This window comes from Amphiprion ocellaris, chromosome 2 (genome assembly GCF_022539595.1).
Source record: "Amphiprion ocellaris isolate individual 3 ecotype Okinawa chromosome 2, ASM2253959v1, whole genome shotgun sequence".
In the NCBI taxonomy this organism is placed as follows: Eukaryota; Metazoa; Chordata; class Actinopteri; family Pomacentridae; genus Amphiprion; species Amphiprion ocellaris.
In genome coordinates this window covers 17,552,537-17,568,001 of record NC_072767.1, presented here as the reverse complement: position 1 = coordinate 17,568,001, position 15,465 = coordinate 17,552,537, and the positions used below count along the sequence as shown (strand labels likewise).

At 39.2% G+C, this 15,465-nt stretch overlaps 1 protein-coding gene across 1 annotated transcript in view; it reads right to left on the bottom strand.

The window, feature by feature from the left end:
* LOC111588473 (uncharacterized) overlaps positions 1–15,465 on the bottom strand; it is a 57,830-nt gene that overhangs the window by 24,559 nt on the left and 17,806 nt on the right. The window contains exons 18-30 of the mRNA XM_023298884.3: positions 14,975–15,238; positions 14,072–14,329; positions 12,812–13,072; positions 11,421–11,687; positions 9,751–10,014; positions 8,602–8,859; positions 8,251–8,511; positions 7,082–7,342; positions 6,005–6,265; positions 4,853–5,116; positions 2,882–3,142; positions 1,482–1,742; positions 356–616 (exon numbers count right to left, since the gene is read on the bottom strand). Coding sequence (XP_023154652.3) covers positions 356–616; positions 1,482–1,742; positions 2,882–3,142; positions 4,853–5,116; positions 6,005–6,265; positions 7,082–7,342; positions 8,251–8,511; positions 8,602–8,859; positions 9,751–10,014; positions 11,421–11,687; positions 12,812–13,072; positions 14,072–14,329; positions 14,975–15,238 — 3,402 coding nt within the window. The remainder of the gene's footprint in view (positions 1–355; positions 617–1,481; positions 1,743–2,881; positions 3,143–4,852; positions 5,117–6,004; positions 6,266–7,081; positions 7,343–8,250; positions 8,512–8,601; positions 8,860–9,750; positions 10,015–11,420; positions 11,688–12,811; positions 13,073–14,071; positions 14,330–14,974; positions 15,239–15,465) is intronic.

The following is a 15,465-nucleotide window of genomic DNA, read 5'->3' as shown; positions in this document are numbered from 1 at the left end:
GAAGAGTTACTTCAACAGTTCCTGCCACTGTGTATGAATTGTTAATCGTGAACTGCAGTTATATCAGGGGTTAATTTTAAGCTAAAATTACAAAAAATGAAAAATCTTTACATTGTGACAAATATTCTCAAATGAACAGGAGGTGAAAATACAGGTGACAAGGCACATGAATGCTGCATGAAAGACATACAGATGCATTAAGATATGTAAAATAAAACGCACACAAGGCAGTATAAAAAGACGTAAACAGTGTTTCAAGAAGTTAAAATATAACAGATGATTAAACAAATATAAATGAGTGTCAAAGAACAGTACGTCTCCCTCTTCATTTTAGTAAGATATAAGTATTTCTTGCCTGTCATGATCATTTTTGTTTGGCTGTCTCTGCCAACACAATCGCCTCTGGACGGTGTGATGGTGACATTGTACTCTGTCCCACACTTCAGTGTGCTAAGAGTACAGCCGCTGTTTGTATCACTGCAGTTGTGTCTGTAACCCATGGCATCGATGGCAAACACTGTGTACATAACCCCTGGCATGCTGTTGTTCCAGGTGACAGATACATCTCCGCTGCTGCAGTTCACCACAGGATGGAATGATGGGAGAGGGCAGGGAGCTGAAGGGGAAGGGATGGTGAGATTAAGATAAAAACAATGATGATGAGACAAAAGTAAACCAATTGTCACATAAAAAAACAAGAAAAGCACTCAGAGAGTGCAGTACTCCACCAAGGCTGCTCAGTCTTTGTATCCGACAGATGAAATCATTAATAAAACATAGACTTGTGCTGAGCACAGGCGTATGTTATGCATGTGTACGTTCAGTACAGATACTGAATCGCATGACCTATATAAACCTAAATAAGTGGCGGGAATTGATGGGACTCGGAAACACCCACACAATTTAATCAACTGTTCCTTGTATCATTTCCGACGGATAAGTCCTGATAAGTCTGCAGCGATTCATTTGTAGTCGGATCGCAATCGTGTGATCGTCAGCAGGCAGCTGACGTAGTGTTCACTTGTCATGGACAGAGAAATCTTTAACAAATCCGTGGATCCAGACTATAAGCCACATCACTGTCAAAATCTAATCAGGTGGTCCTTTTGTCATTTCTGACCTTCCCTGAAAATTTTATCCAAATCCGTTAGTCCACTTTTGAGTATTGTTACGTACAGACAGACGGACAGACAAACGTATGTCGACTGTCACATAACTCCGCCGTGTTCCTTGGTGGAGTAAATATCATGAATATCAAACACATATCTTCAAAAAGTCTCATGGTCTGCTGGTTTTCTAAAGGTCAAGACAGACTCTTTGACTTTCAGTCTTCTGGATGAACTCACAAATGTATGGTGATCAAAAACATGCTACTTTTTGTTTTCAGTGTTGTCACACAGCAGCCCCAGCTATACCTGTCTATGCTGCTATGTACATGTAATCAGATGCACTATAACTACCAACTGGAGCTTCTCCCTTACCTGAGGAGATCTGCTTTACAGGGCTGTGGGAGCTGTTGCAGTTCTCATCTTGAGCCACCACTGTAACGTTGTAGGTCAGCCCACACTGCAAGTTGCGTACTACGCAGTGGTGCTTATTTGTAGTGCAGATGCTGACGTGACCTCTGCTGCTCATCACTGAGGCGCGGAACTTTAGGTAGTGACCAGTCGACTGCCAGGTAACATTGAGGACACCAGACAGACAGTCAAGATGGTTCTGTACGTTCTCTGGTACACAAGGTGCTGGAGAGAGAGCAAAGAGAGCGGTTGGAGACAACTTTACTGTGACTGTGCAGTGATAGTAAGGAAGATGGTATGAAAGGAACTGGACACAGTATAATGACAGCATATACTGCCAGGAAACTATGTATCACACCACCAAAAAAAAAAAAAGAAAAAAAAGTGAATTTGGACTTGTGTTTCATTCCATTTGATTAGTGTTGCCTGTTTGTGACATTACAGTGTTTATATATTTTAGGAAAATATCAATTAATAAAGCCATGAAAAATTGTAAATTCTATGCAGATGTTTGGAAATACACACAACTCTACAAATGTATCGAAAAGTCCGTGATTCCCTGCGTGTAGAGATTGGAATGAGGCCACAGTCTTGTCTCTCCCTCCTTTAGCTGTCAGCTTCCCATCTATCTGGTAACCTTCCCTGTGTTTCCTGCCTATGTAAATGACCAGGAGTACTTCAGTCATACCTTCCAATTCTTTTGTGCCTTATTCAGTTTTTACTCTTGTTCTGGTATTTTGTATTGTAAGGGCAGACAGCACAAGAATAAAACAGAAATGTGTAAAATCTGAATGAGAAAATTCAATAAATTTATAAACAAAAATCCAGGTCTTAGTTTGATCTTGTTAAATAGACTGTAGTACTATTAATCTAATTACAAATTCATCTGTCACCCAATAAATGGTACCAGAATGAGATCTTGTTTTTGGTGAAACTTCTATGTTCATTGACTCAGTTCTACACCTCATTTTAAGACCTGACAAGGATTGCTTTCCCACACATTTATATGTATGAAGGCTAAATATAAAAAACTGCAAAAACAATGTGTGTATTTTCTAAAATACTGGAATTATAATACAAGTTTTTATGTGAATATAGCATCCAATTATTCTGATGTAATAAATAGAGTATACTGAAATGTATGGCAGTATGTGCTACTGTATGTCTCTTTTCAGATACCTGAAGAAGCAAAGTAAATAAAATAAAAATATCTCACGATCAAGTTGTTACTCATAAACAGTAATTGTGAAATTAAATACATTATAACTGCTGAAGCAATCCGTATTCAACCCCTTTCCTTTGAGAATAAATATTATATTCTGCTTTTCACAGTGAAAATCCATTTTCAATTGATCGATACCTACCGGTGCGAATCATTTTCATTTCACTCTTGGCTCCTGTGCACATTTCATCAATACCAACAACGTAGACCTTGTACTCCTGTCCACAGAGCAGACCAGACATGTCGCAGCTGGTGCCGGTAGTGTTACAGGTCCACCGGTCGCCCTGCGCATTTTCCACCACAGTCATGTAGGAGACGGAGCCCTGCGAGGCGTCCCATGACACCGAGATGTTGTTTGATTCACAGGAAGAGTTGATCTTCAGCTGGGTGGGAGGACAGGGAGCTGGAGGGAAAAGAAGAACAGTGTGTCAGGTCATTTACAGGCATCATTAGGGGCATACAAAGAGTAAAATACACCTTGGCTTTATTTTTAGACATAAGTGCTGATTTTTTAAATTAAATGGGATTGAATAACTGTTGGCACTGCTTTTAAATTATTTTCACTACTTTTCTTTGTTGTCAGTTTTACAGCTTGCAGCTTAATACAATAATAAAAAAACTCCTACCTGATAAGCGGAATTTTGACACTGATCAGCAAGCTGGCATTGCAGCTGAAACAGTTATCTATAGCTGTGAAATAGTTTTATTTCTGGATAGATTAAATAAATTGATATGAGGTGGGACAAGAGTGGCTGCAGTAGTTTATACATATAAATTATAGTTTGGATAGCTATCTAAAAGTTCTGTATAAACAGATGAAGGATTCACCATGTTTAAAGTAATGATTTTAAATGACTGAAATAAATGTAATACACATAGCTGCAATAATTTACTAACCTAAAGTAAGAGACGGTGTTAAGTGTGTGAAAATATGACTTCTTACGACTGCAAATTTTGCCACTGTACAGTAGCAATGCCAGTTTTCATGACCCAATTCAGCTAGATTAAAATATGAAATAAAAACTTTAGCAACATGAAATGAAGGTTATTTTAATTCATTCTCATTAATCTCTTGGTTGTTTTACATATCAGCTATATCTTAACTCAAAACTAGGGCTGTCAAAATGAACGCAGATTAATTCATCATCATGATTAATATGATTAAAAATTTTAATGCAGTTAATGCATCTGCAGCACAGAATGAATCCCTGGAACATCTCTGGCAACGCATTTCGTCACGCATGTGCAAATGGGCAGTTGAGCCGACCGGTAGTGGCAGAACCATAGGCCGTTTCTCAATATGTGTACTTGTCCATACTTGCGTTCTCGCATACTTTTGAAACGTCATCAGTCGGAGACCAAGTACTGTTCCAATTCAAAGTACGCATCTGGCCGAGAACGGATGAAAAACCCGGATGTGTTCTCACTCCGCCCACATTATCGAGGATGCATCAGACCAAACTTGTGTGAACTCGGGGCAGCTAAATAACCCATAATGCATTTCAGAATAAATAGTGCAAATGGCACACATATTGTTTAAAGGTGAATCAATGTCCTTTTTCCATGTCTTTTCTGATTGGTTGCTAAACAATATATCTGCACCATGTTGCAGTCAGATGGAGTACCTAGTATGACCTACTGGCCTTTTTTAGTATTACTATAATCTGAAGTTTGAGTTTGTGAAGGCAGATATCTTAGTTTCTTATTAGTTAACGAGATTGTACCCCGACCCCACCCAAAAGCAAAAAAGTTCAGGCTCAGGAATATTTTTCACTTTAAGCCCTGTAAACAGCACATTGGCCCTCTCAGTGGGAAGTCTGAAAACAAAAAACCAAGATGGAACAGTCGACCGACATACAGTAATATGCACACTCTGCAGGAATGAGTTTTCTTTTCACCGGAGCACAGGTGTTGAATAAACACCATAAGTGCATATATATTCCCTTCTTTCTTGAGTCTGTTTGCTCATGCAAAATGAAACGTGACTAATAAGGATTAAAAACAAATTATGTTCAATCGTGATGAATTGAAATTAATCCACACCAACTCTGTGATTAATCTGATTAAACATTTTAATTGTTTTACAGCACTACTCAAAACATAATGAACCTACCCGTGTTGACTCTGTCAAAATAATGAGCAGGACTGGGGCAGGTCAGTCCCTGTCCAGAGACCCTCACTGTGTAGCTTTGTCCACAGTGCAGAGAGGTGATATTGCAGGTGGATCCATTAGTTGTGCAGGTCCAGTGGTGTGCAATGGCAAAGGAATCCGCTGAGGCGTTATAGTAGAGGATGCCGCTTCCAGGAGTCCAAGAAACCTCAACTGTGTTGGTGGAACAGTGTAGTTTTGTCTTTAGATCAGTCTGTGGACAAGGACCTAAAGGGATAGAGAAGGGAAAGTAGATGTACAGGGAGAGAGAAGGACATGTTGGTATTCACTGTGGAAAATACATTTTATTACAATATTCTATTAATGAATTGTAAACGTAATTTTTAACCATTTGCCTAGACTTTCTAATGCACCCTGAGATGAAAACTATGTCAAGTGTGGGTAATTTCACTGATATCTATTGTAATCTAAATGGCTTTTATGAGAACTTTGCACCACCTAGTGACAGCAATAAAAACTACAAAATAAGCCATTTTTGAAAAGTTTCAATTCATCATTCAAAGGGTAAAGGTTTCTGCCTATTTTTTTTTTTTTTTTTACTTATTTACTGTTAGTTTTGCATTTAATATCAAATAAACCAAGGAAATGTTTGTGCAAAATAAATTCCTCTTAGGAAAACAACAGATCAACTAGCCTGGATAAGTTGGTCTAGCTAGTGTTTTTATTTAGTCTATTGAAAACTATTGATTTTTCATTTTTAAAAAGATGCCCATCTTCTCTATTGTCTGACATACTTCTCGTATTTTTTCTAGCAAAAATATTAACTTAACTATTAGCTTAGCTGCTAATATCAACAAAAGACAAGCTAGAGCTTTTAGTTAGCGCTAGTTATTATAGATATTTAACGGACCTACTGGCTAACGTACTGTTCCGGTGGAAGGAACCATGTAGCCTAAACAGAGAGGGGTGTTTCTGTGGGCTAGTCAGACTTAGCTATGAATGTATAAACACGCAGAAAAGCTTTTGGTTTGTAAATTTGACTTTGTTCTTACTTATTGGGATGACTACCTTCAAGACCTTGAAATTTTTGTACGTGAGAAGATAAGGTCGTTTTCGTAACTGTGTTAAACAGCTTGTCGGGCTGTATTTTGTTACCTGTGGACTCTGTGATGGTCTTGCTGTCCAAGCTGTCGCAGGTGTCATGGCGGGCCACCACTGTGAAGTTGTAGTCCTGCCCACACGCCAGGGCCGGGAAAGCGCAGGTGGTGTCGCTACCGTCCCAATGATCGTTGTGACCGAGACTGCCCCGAGCATAGACGGTGTAAGATGTGGCACCAAGTGATCCGTCCCACGTAACCGACGTGATACCAGAGCCACAGTCCACCCGTGCTGTGGGTTGTGTGGGGACACATGGAGCTGGAGGGGAACAGTCAGGTGAGTGAGTGGTTTGTTGTGACAGTTGTTTCCGGCACCACACAGGCTTAAAATGCACTACAATGCCCCCTTTAAAAAGGAACCCCATTATGAATTATATATTACACTTAAGTAAATCAATATTTATGTAAAAGTTTGACTGCACAATTAAGTATTTATATTTCTCAGTATAGCACCTGGATGCTTGATTATGATTGTGTGTACAAATTTATTGTTGTGCATTTTAATTTACATTAACAACCTAAAAAGCAGCACCTTGTGTAGACTGCAAATAATTACTTTCCTAACCAAGTTTATGAAATGGAGGATCGTTTTTATGTTTAAATAATTACTTATAAGTACTGTAGTTTGCATTTTTGTGATTCTTAAAACTATGCTATTGTTCAGTGTTTATCAACCGTATTCACATTTAAAATAAAGCTTTCTTTAAAACAAAAAATGTCATTTAATGCAAGTAGAAATACTCATGCTAAAATAGATTATTTACAATAGAATCTATAAAATCCCAGACTCCAGAGACACGCAGGTTAAGTTGCCTGGTGACAGTAAATTCTCCGCAGGTGTGAATGTGAACGTGAATGGTTATCTGTTTAGATGTCAGCCCTGTGATTACTATTCCTTGCAGGTATAGTTAAAGGATGGATGTTTTCATTTGTGCCACATTGTAGACCAGTTCATCTGTTACTAAATGTGTTTGGAAAATCACATTTAAACCTGTGGAAACGTCACTAATCAGTAGCCGTGTAACTAATACTACGATTCTGAGCAGCTCGCTGTACTTCTGCTAAATTAAAGTACCTGTCTTGAGCGGGTCGGCCAAAGCTGGTTCACTTCTGCACGTCTCTGTGAAGCCGACCACACTGACGATGTATGTCCGTCCACATTCCAGCTGGTCGAAGGTGCAGTTGGAGCTGTTGGAGTTGCAGGTGAACATGGTTTCGCTGCTGTCCACCGCTAACACCTGCTGGCTCTGGTCTGGGCCTGAGTTTTGCCAGGTGACCAACGCCACGTTAGTGCTGCACTGCAAATCCACCATCACCATGTCTGGTTTACAGGGGGCTGGTGATGAAGAGGAGGATAAATTGGAGAGGTGGGGTGTTATAGTTATTAAAAGTAATGACAAGAAAGGCCTTAAAAACAGAATTTAAAATGATTAATGTTCTTGTTCAACCATTTGCAGAGGAAAACACCATTTAAATGATTCCTTTTTGACAATAATCAAGACATGCAAGAATATTAGTTTCTGATTGAATTCTATTTCAAAGAATAGTTAAAGCACATAGCCCAAATATAACCACAATTTGTTGTATTTACATGATTTTGTAAGGACGATAAAACTAAATATGAAATGTCAATTACTGAGCTGTCAAGTGATGGTAGGTGGGTTTTATGATTCCAGCAGTTTCTGCCTGTTTCCACTCTTTGTGCTAAACTAAACTTAGCAGATGGCTGTTGCTTCATATTTATCAGACACTAGCATATTAGCTTGCTTGGTCTCTGGAACAATCCCAGAGCAAGAAAGCAAATATACATCATGCCCTGGTGGCTTCATGGTTTCAGGTAAATACTATGTAACCACAACATCCACAGGACTTTAGTTGTATGTATACGCCCCACTACGTCTCGCTGTTTAACACTGCTTTTATTCCATCTCTACTCTGACTGTTAGATTACATTTAAAAAGAAAATTATTCTGCAGTTTTCCAAAAATTTCAAACAATTCCTTGACTCCTGAAAATACAGATGCATATTGCATTTTACAGTGCATCAAGAAAAATGACACCATCTGATTTGCAGTGTAATGAAACAGGTTGATATATCATTCTATGTGCCTATAATACCTGCAGACACTTTCCTTTTCACTGATGGCCGTGTGCACTCAAATCAGCAACTTCACCTTCCTGTTAGTAATTATTCTGTTTGTTGTGCAGTAATTGAAGGGAAAACCGCCATTGAACGTTTGCTACCTGACTGCAGCTTGTAGTTGGAGCCACTGATGGTGCCACAATTGACCGACGACATCGTGACGACGATGCTGTAAATGAGGCCACATTTTAGGTTGTTTATGGTGCAGTTAGTGCTCGCGCTGTCACAAGTCTCACGTGACCCGTCACTGCCGATGGCGATTGCAGTGTACATGCCACCATCGTCAAGGGTCCTCCACTGCACCGCAAAGGAGTTGGCGTTGCAGTCCAGCTGTGCCTGCACACTGTCAGGCAGACATGGAGCTGTTGGAGGAGAAAAGAAATAATTGAGCGTTATTAGCTTTGAATGGCAAAACAGAAAGACACATTGAGAGCAGGTAAGGTGTCATTTACCTGAGTCAAAAGCTAAAGAGGCTGAAGCGCTGCTGTTGCATGTTGCACTGGAAGCAACCACGACTGCTGTGTACTGATGCCCACATTCCACGTGCACTGAGCAGGTTGTTGTGTTGGACGAACAGGAAGCTACGTCTCCGTGGTCACCGGTCACTGTGACTGTGTAGGAGATGGCGAGTGCACTCGGTGCCCAGGTGAACACTGCCATGTTGGTGGCACATTCAGTTTTGACAGTCAGGTTGGTTGGAGGACACGGAGCTGGAAGAGGAGAGAATAAGAACAAATCGTGATGGGACAACAAACAAAATCAGCTGCATTATTATTAGTACAGATCAAGCTGGAGAAAGTTACTGCAAATTGTACAAGACGGAAGATGAAAGATTTTCAAAGATACAGACATAAATAAGGACTACTAATAATGAGCTGGAATTTAAAATATAGTGAACTACTATCAATTAGATAAAAGGTTCTAATGCATAATTTTGATGAATAAAAAAAAACATGGAAGAAAAATATATAATTTTCAAGTGATCACATGGAAAGATTTTAAATGTTTTTCATATTGGCCAGAGCAGATTTTGACTTGTGTCCTGCAGTAGTGCAGCTGAGGACATTATGAATATTAATGCTAATAATTAAAATGTTTAAATAGCTTGCATTTGACATGTGATTAAATAAAGGTAGTGGCAGTTATACAATATTTTCTACATTCTTTGACAATGCTTCGAAACCATATGTAGACCATAATGCAGTGAGGCAAAATTTACTATAAAACATTACCCTGAAATGAATAAATATTGTATTCCCATCAAACAGGAAGATTACTTGTTTGTCATGTAACTATCCACTTATGAACTTAAGTAACAACAAGATAATGTCAAACGACCTGAAACATTAGTTATTTAATTAAATAACTAGCTGACAAATATGCTGATTATTAATTCATTAAGTCATTTTTGAACTAAACAGTCTAAGAATTATAGTGTGTATTGCTTCTTAAATGTGATAGAATCTTGAGAAAATTGAGAAAATAATTATTTAGCTTAGCTCAGAAGGACCAATAACTGTTGGTACTGTCAGAATAACTTTTGTCACTGTAGCAGCTCTGGGTTTCTACTGGTGATCAACAGTTCTATGACCAACGTTAACCTGTTTCAGTTTGTATCTGTTGGCTGAAGATGCTGGAGCACTCAGAGTCCCTGGCAGCGACTTTGATAGAATAACGTTGGCCACACTGCAGCCCACTGATCACATGGGATGTCTGCGTAGTGGAGACGTTTGCAACGGGCCCACTGTCTTCTTTGGAGTAGATGAAGTAGTCGACTCCGCTTTCTGGACTTGGCTCCCAGCCCACTGTGATGTCATTACTGGTGCAGTTTGTCACTCCAGTCACATTAGTGGGAGGACAGATGACTGAGGACAAGAGAGACACAGAGACGGTGTTGTCAATGAACTGGTTTGAATAAAGATTTTTGCTAATTAAAACCAACATACCAACCAATAACGAATATTATTAGGGCCCTATGATTATTACACTGCTTTGGAAAACATTATGTACAACATTAATTACAGATTAAAATTCTTAAATGAATTCCTCAATACTTTGGGAATTACAGTCATACTACTTTACTGTTTATGAAGCTCTATTCAGACATGAAATATGGAAACATTGTTGGATTCATCAGTCTGGTACAGTGACAGCATTCTATTTGTATAGTAATATAGAGCTTAAGCCAAGGGGTGTTTAACTCAGCATAAAAACAGGAAACAGGGAAAACAACCACAACTCAGGAGTGTTCTGCATTATTCCTAGACTGTTAACATGTTTCCAACCATGCAGTCACACCTGATAATTAGCCTATATTAGCTTCTTTTGTTGTGTTACATATCTGTAATAGTTTGTTATAGACAAATGCTGTAGTATTTGCTACACTTAAACTGACTGTATAATTGTAAAAAGTAATTAAGAGGATGTGTAGGGTTATGGTTAAGATTTAAGTTACAAACATTATTGTGATAATGATAATGTTGGTAATTGCATCAACTTATTACTGTGTGAACTTTAAACCCAAATTTCTGCATTAGTTGATTCAAGTTCAGGGAACGAATCCTCACTCCTCCTTACTGAACACTGGAGCAACTTTATTTTTAAAAAAATCGTCCAGCTTGAAAACTGTTCTTCATAATTATGGCAAATGAAGTACATAACAAGTTACTTTTAACATCATCGAAATACTGCTTGAAGCAGCTTAATTTCTGTGAACAATAAACATATAATGTTGTGTTTAAGCTACCGATCACTAATTACGTTGTAATTAATAATATCTTTAAATGGGGAAGAAACTGCCCTAACACAATGTAGTTTCTTAGTCAAAAAGATTAATGCAAGAGGTTGCATTAATTATTTTTGTTGAGTCCAAACATTATTTTCAGTAACAGCTGTAAGCAGCAGTGATGGGGGCTTTGCAGCCATTCAGAGGGAGGTATTACAACTGTCAGGATTTCACAATATCTCTGACTTATAACAATAATAACAGAAGCTTTGTATTAGTGTAAGGCTACTGCACAGAATTTGCTGGGCAGATGGAGGAGCTGTAAAGAAACAGCACATAAGTCCATCTGAACCCATCATTTGTGTTTGGGTGTAGATTAGAAAAACATTGCATTTAATGAAGTTAAAAGAGCTTAGGAGGTGTTTGTTTGAACACTAAAAAGAGTCATGCTGGCTGTTTCCTTCAGCTTCCAGTCATAAAGCCCGCTGTGAGTAGTATCAAAAACATCAAACCAATCCTTTAGTTTCTGTATTTCAGTGCTCTGACCTGATTGGAAAGTGTACGGCATGCTGGGTTCACTCCTGCAGCCTCTCTCTATGGTGACCACGCTGATGCTGACCGTCTTGCCGCAGTAGAGGTCAGTGAGGGAGCAGTTTGTTCCGCTGGAGGAGCATCTGTGGTCATGTTGGTCCATGACAGAAGGCACAGCTGTGGCCTCATACATATCAGCCATCGGGGCAGCGGTCCAGGTCACGTGTCCGACGTTACCGACACACTGCAGAGTGGCGTGGACGTCGGTGGGAGGACAGGGACCTGCAAGAAAGATGGCAGAAAGAGTTTATGGGAAGAGGGTTCAGAGGAGAGTGAAGAAAAATGAACATGCAGGCAATATCTGGGTGTGCATATGAATCCCTTTCTGCACCAATCCAGCCGTGTGTTGGTGTCTACAATTTGTTTAGATGTAAAACAAGCTTGTCATGACCAAAGTGAAGATCTGTATCAAATAAATGTAGCCTTCGGGATTTGTAGAGGCTTATTACCTATGCTTGGGGTTTGGGGTCACTTAAAAATGTCCTTATTTTTGAAAGAAAAGCTGTTTTTTCTCAATGAAGATAACATTAAATGAATCAGAAATCCAGTCCAGACATTGATAATGTGGTAAATGACTATTCTAGCTGGAAACAGCTGATTTTTAATAGAATATCTACATAGAGGTACAGAGGAACATTTCCAGCAACCATCACTCCTGTGTTCTAATGCTACATTGTGTTAGTTAATGGTGTTGAAAGACTAATTGATGATTAGAAAACCCTTGTGCAGTTAACACATGAATAAAAGTGTGAGCTTTCATGGAAAACATGAAATTGCCTGAGTGACCCCAAACTTTTCAACGATAGTGTATATTTACAAGATTTGCTGTGTATCAAATAAAATAGCTCCCTTCTGTTCCTGCCAAGTGTACCAGATGTACATTTAATGCCATTCAAAAGCACATAAAATAATTTTTCTTCAGTTTAAGCCATTAACTGCAGGACTGATGGTTACATGAGATGTTATTAAGCATTTATGAAATCCGGTGGAAACTTCTACTGTAAGAAACGGTAAAAATAGCAAATTTTGTAAGTGTAACAACTACTTTATTATATTTACACTCAAAATCAACTATATGACACACATTAGATATAAAATTAGAGCCTCTAGTGGTAGGTGGATGAAATGCACCAACATTTAGTCATGATAACTGGCCTAACGAGAACACCGGCACACTATTGTCAAAGGCCTTTATTGTTATTTTTCTTCTCTGTATTTGTTACATTTACTTTGATAAAAAGGCAGTATTAATAATATATTCTATATTATATGTGAATATATAAAATGACAATGGGTATTTTATTGAGGATGAAGTCAATCAGTGCGTTTTTAAAGTTCCTTCTCACCTGCAGTGTATGCGTGTGTGCTGCTCTCATCGCCTTGGCACCACTTAGAGGAGGGGGTGACGGTGATGAAGTAGACCTGAGCGCAGTGCATGTTGGGTAGAGGACAACTTGTGCCGTTTGTGGTGCACTGCTTGACGTCGCCGTCTCTGCCTCTTGCCATCACAGTGTAGGACACTGCTCCGGGACTGTGCTGCCAGCTCACCGCCGCTGTGTTGTTGTCACACACCAGGTATGTGCTGACATTCTTGGGAGCACAGGGGGCTGATGGGAAAATGAAGGAGAAACAGCGTTAGTCGTATGGTGATTACAGGAAGTCACAATAAGCATTTAATTAATCCTGTAAAATCCAAATGTAGAAATAAATCGGGGGAAAAAATTCACCCCTCAGATATAGGAAGCCTCTAATGTAGAAATTAGAGGGTTTTCAATGTTTTTACATTTGAGAAGTACATTTAGGGAATTGTAATATTGTAAAGTTGACCTCAGTTGGGAACAGAATTTCTGCACTTCTATTCACATGGTCTGAACAAATAAACAGGGCCATTTAGAGATTCTTTGTTACCTTTGTAGCCCCTAACAGTATGTATCATGGATAATAATGTGTCTTCATCCCAGAACACTTAACATGGCCGTGCCAAAGACAGTTGTTTTCCTCTGAAAACTGTCAATTTTGTCTGGTTCCACCTCAAAATCACAATTGCTGCTCATTCCTTGTTTGAGGATCAAACTGGCTGTTGGACAGGCATTATGCAAATGTGTTACATGCTGACATAGACAAGTAACAGAAGAAAAGACTGGACTTAAAATGAGGCATTTCAGACAGATAATTAACTTGCTTTAATACTAATAATTATAATAATACCTTTAATTTATAATGCACTTTACATATAAAATCTCAAAGTGCTTTGTTGTGGACTTGGGACTTCGTAAGTTTGCTGACCTTTCATATGCATAAAATAGCTATAATACACTAAAAAAAAACCCCAGAAAGCATAACATGGGCTCTTTAATTATGTCCCTACATACATAAGTGAAGGGAGACCAAAGGATGCAGAAATGGTGAAAAACACACATACTAAGGCAAAGATATCAACATGTATTGCTTCGATTCAATAAGGTCAGATTTGTAGTCAAAAAATAAACTAATCTTCCAAGCATTTTAATTCTATCTACTAAGCGAGATGGAGAGTAAACCCACAGAGCCTTCAGGTGACGCTCCCTTCACCTGTATCTACACCTCGTAGACCGTCCACCTCTTACCGGTCTGTATCTGGGTCACACCCGGCTTGCTGCTGTCGCAGTGATCAGCCACCGCTGTCACTTCTACTTCATACAGCTGACCACAGAGCAGCGAGGGCAGGGAACAGTCGGTCTGCTGGGCGTGGCAGGAGGCCGTGTGGTTCCCAGAGTGGGCGTAGACGTGGAAACTCTTCCTGCCCAGAGTCTCATCCCAGCTCACAAAGGCGATGCCAGTTCCACAGGAGTATGTGTGGTCCACGTTGGCAGGCGTACAGGGGGCTGTGTGGGAGAGATGTACAGTCAGTTTATGAACATGCTACCTAAACCTTAGTTTATCCTGAGCTCTGCAGTAGCAGGGATGTCCTCGCTTTCTACTGATGTATTGACATTTGGTCCTCAGTGGAAAGAAAAACGTCCTTCTCTGAATAGCAACTATCCAATCATAGTCTAGTGACTATCCAGGCACAGCAGGGTAACCGAGCTTTGGATATCATTTGCTGTGTTTTGTGAAACACACTGATAAGTTCTCATCCTGAAAGTTGCTCTCTTATGCTTAATAAAATTCCAATAAGTCTGTAAGCTTAGCAGCCACACAAGGAAATAACAGTCTGATGTTATTTGTCCTAGTCTTTATCATATTTATACTACTGTCTATTTCTGCATTGCAATACAGGAATAATGCTCCTTAATCTCCATGTCTTTTACATGGATTGTCACTTGATGAGGATGCAAACTTTAGCGTGCAATTTTAGCCTCAGTTTTTAGCACATTTGCTCATTTGTGCATATTTGAGAGACTTTTACCGTATTTTCATTTTAGTATTCGCCAGCTGCAAAGTTGCAATTTGTCCGCTGTCAAATGAGCCTGCAAAATGAACTGGTTAACACCACGAACTAAATACAAAATACTGAACTTAACACATACCTGTGACAATCTGAAAATCAGAGCTGGGTTTGCTCAAACACTGGACTCCATGTGCCACAGCGTGGGCGGTGTAGGTGTGTCCACACTTCAATTTGTCCATTACACAGCTGTTGTTGATGGAGGAGCTGCAGGACTGCGAGTCTCCCAGGGTGGAGGTTGCAGTGACTGTGACATTCATGGCATCCTCATCCTTATCCCAGCTGACCCAGGCGTGGTTGGAGGCACAATCGAGCGAGTGGTTGTGGATCATCGGAGCACATGGGGCTGGACACAATAAGTCAATATTTAAGCACATCTTTTTTAGAATTGTATTCATGGCAGTACAGAGATTACTTAGACTTATGTTTTAGGAAATATACATATTTAATTATATAATTAAAAAAATAGAATTATATATTCTTAAAATGATTATTTATCTGAATTTATCAGACATTAAAACCAAAGAAATGAAAGATTTTTAGAGATTTTCAGAAGTTGTTTGGGGTGTGTGT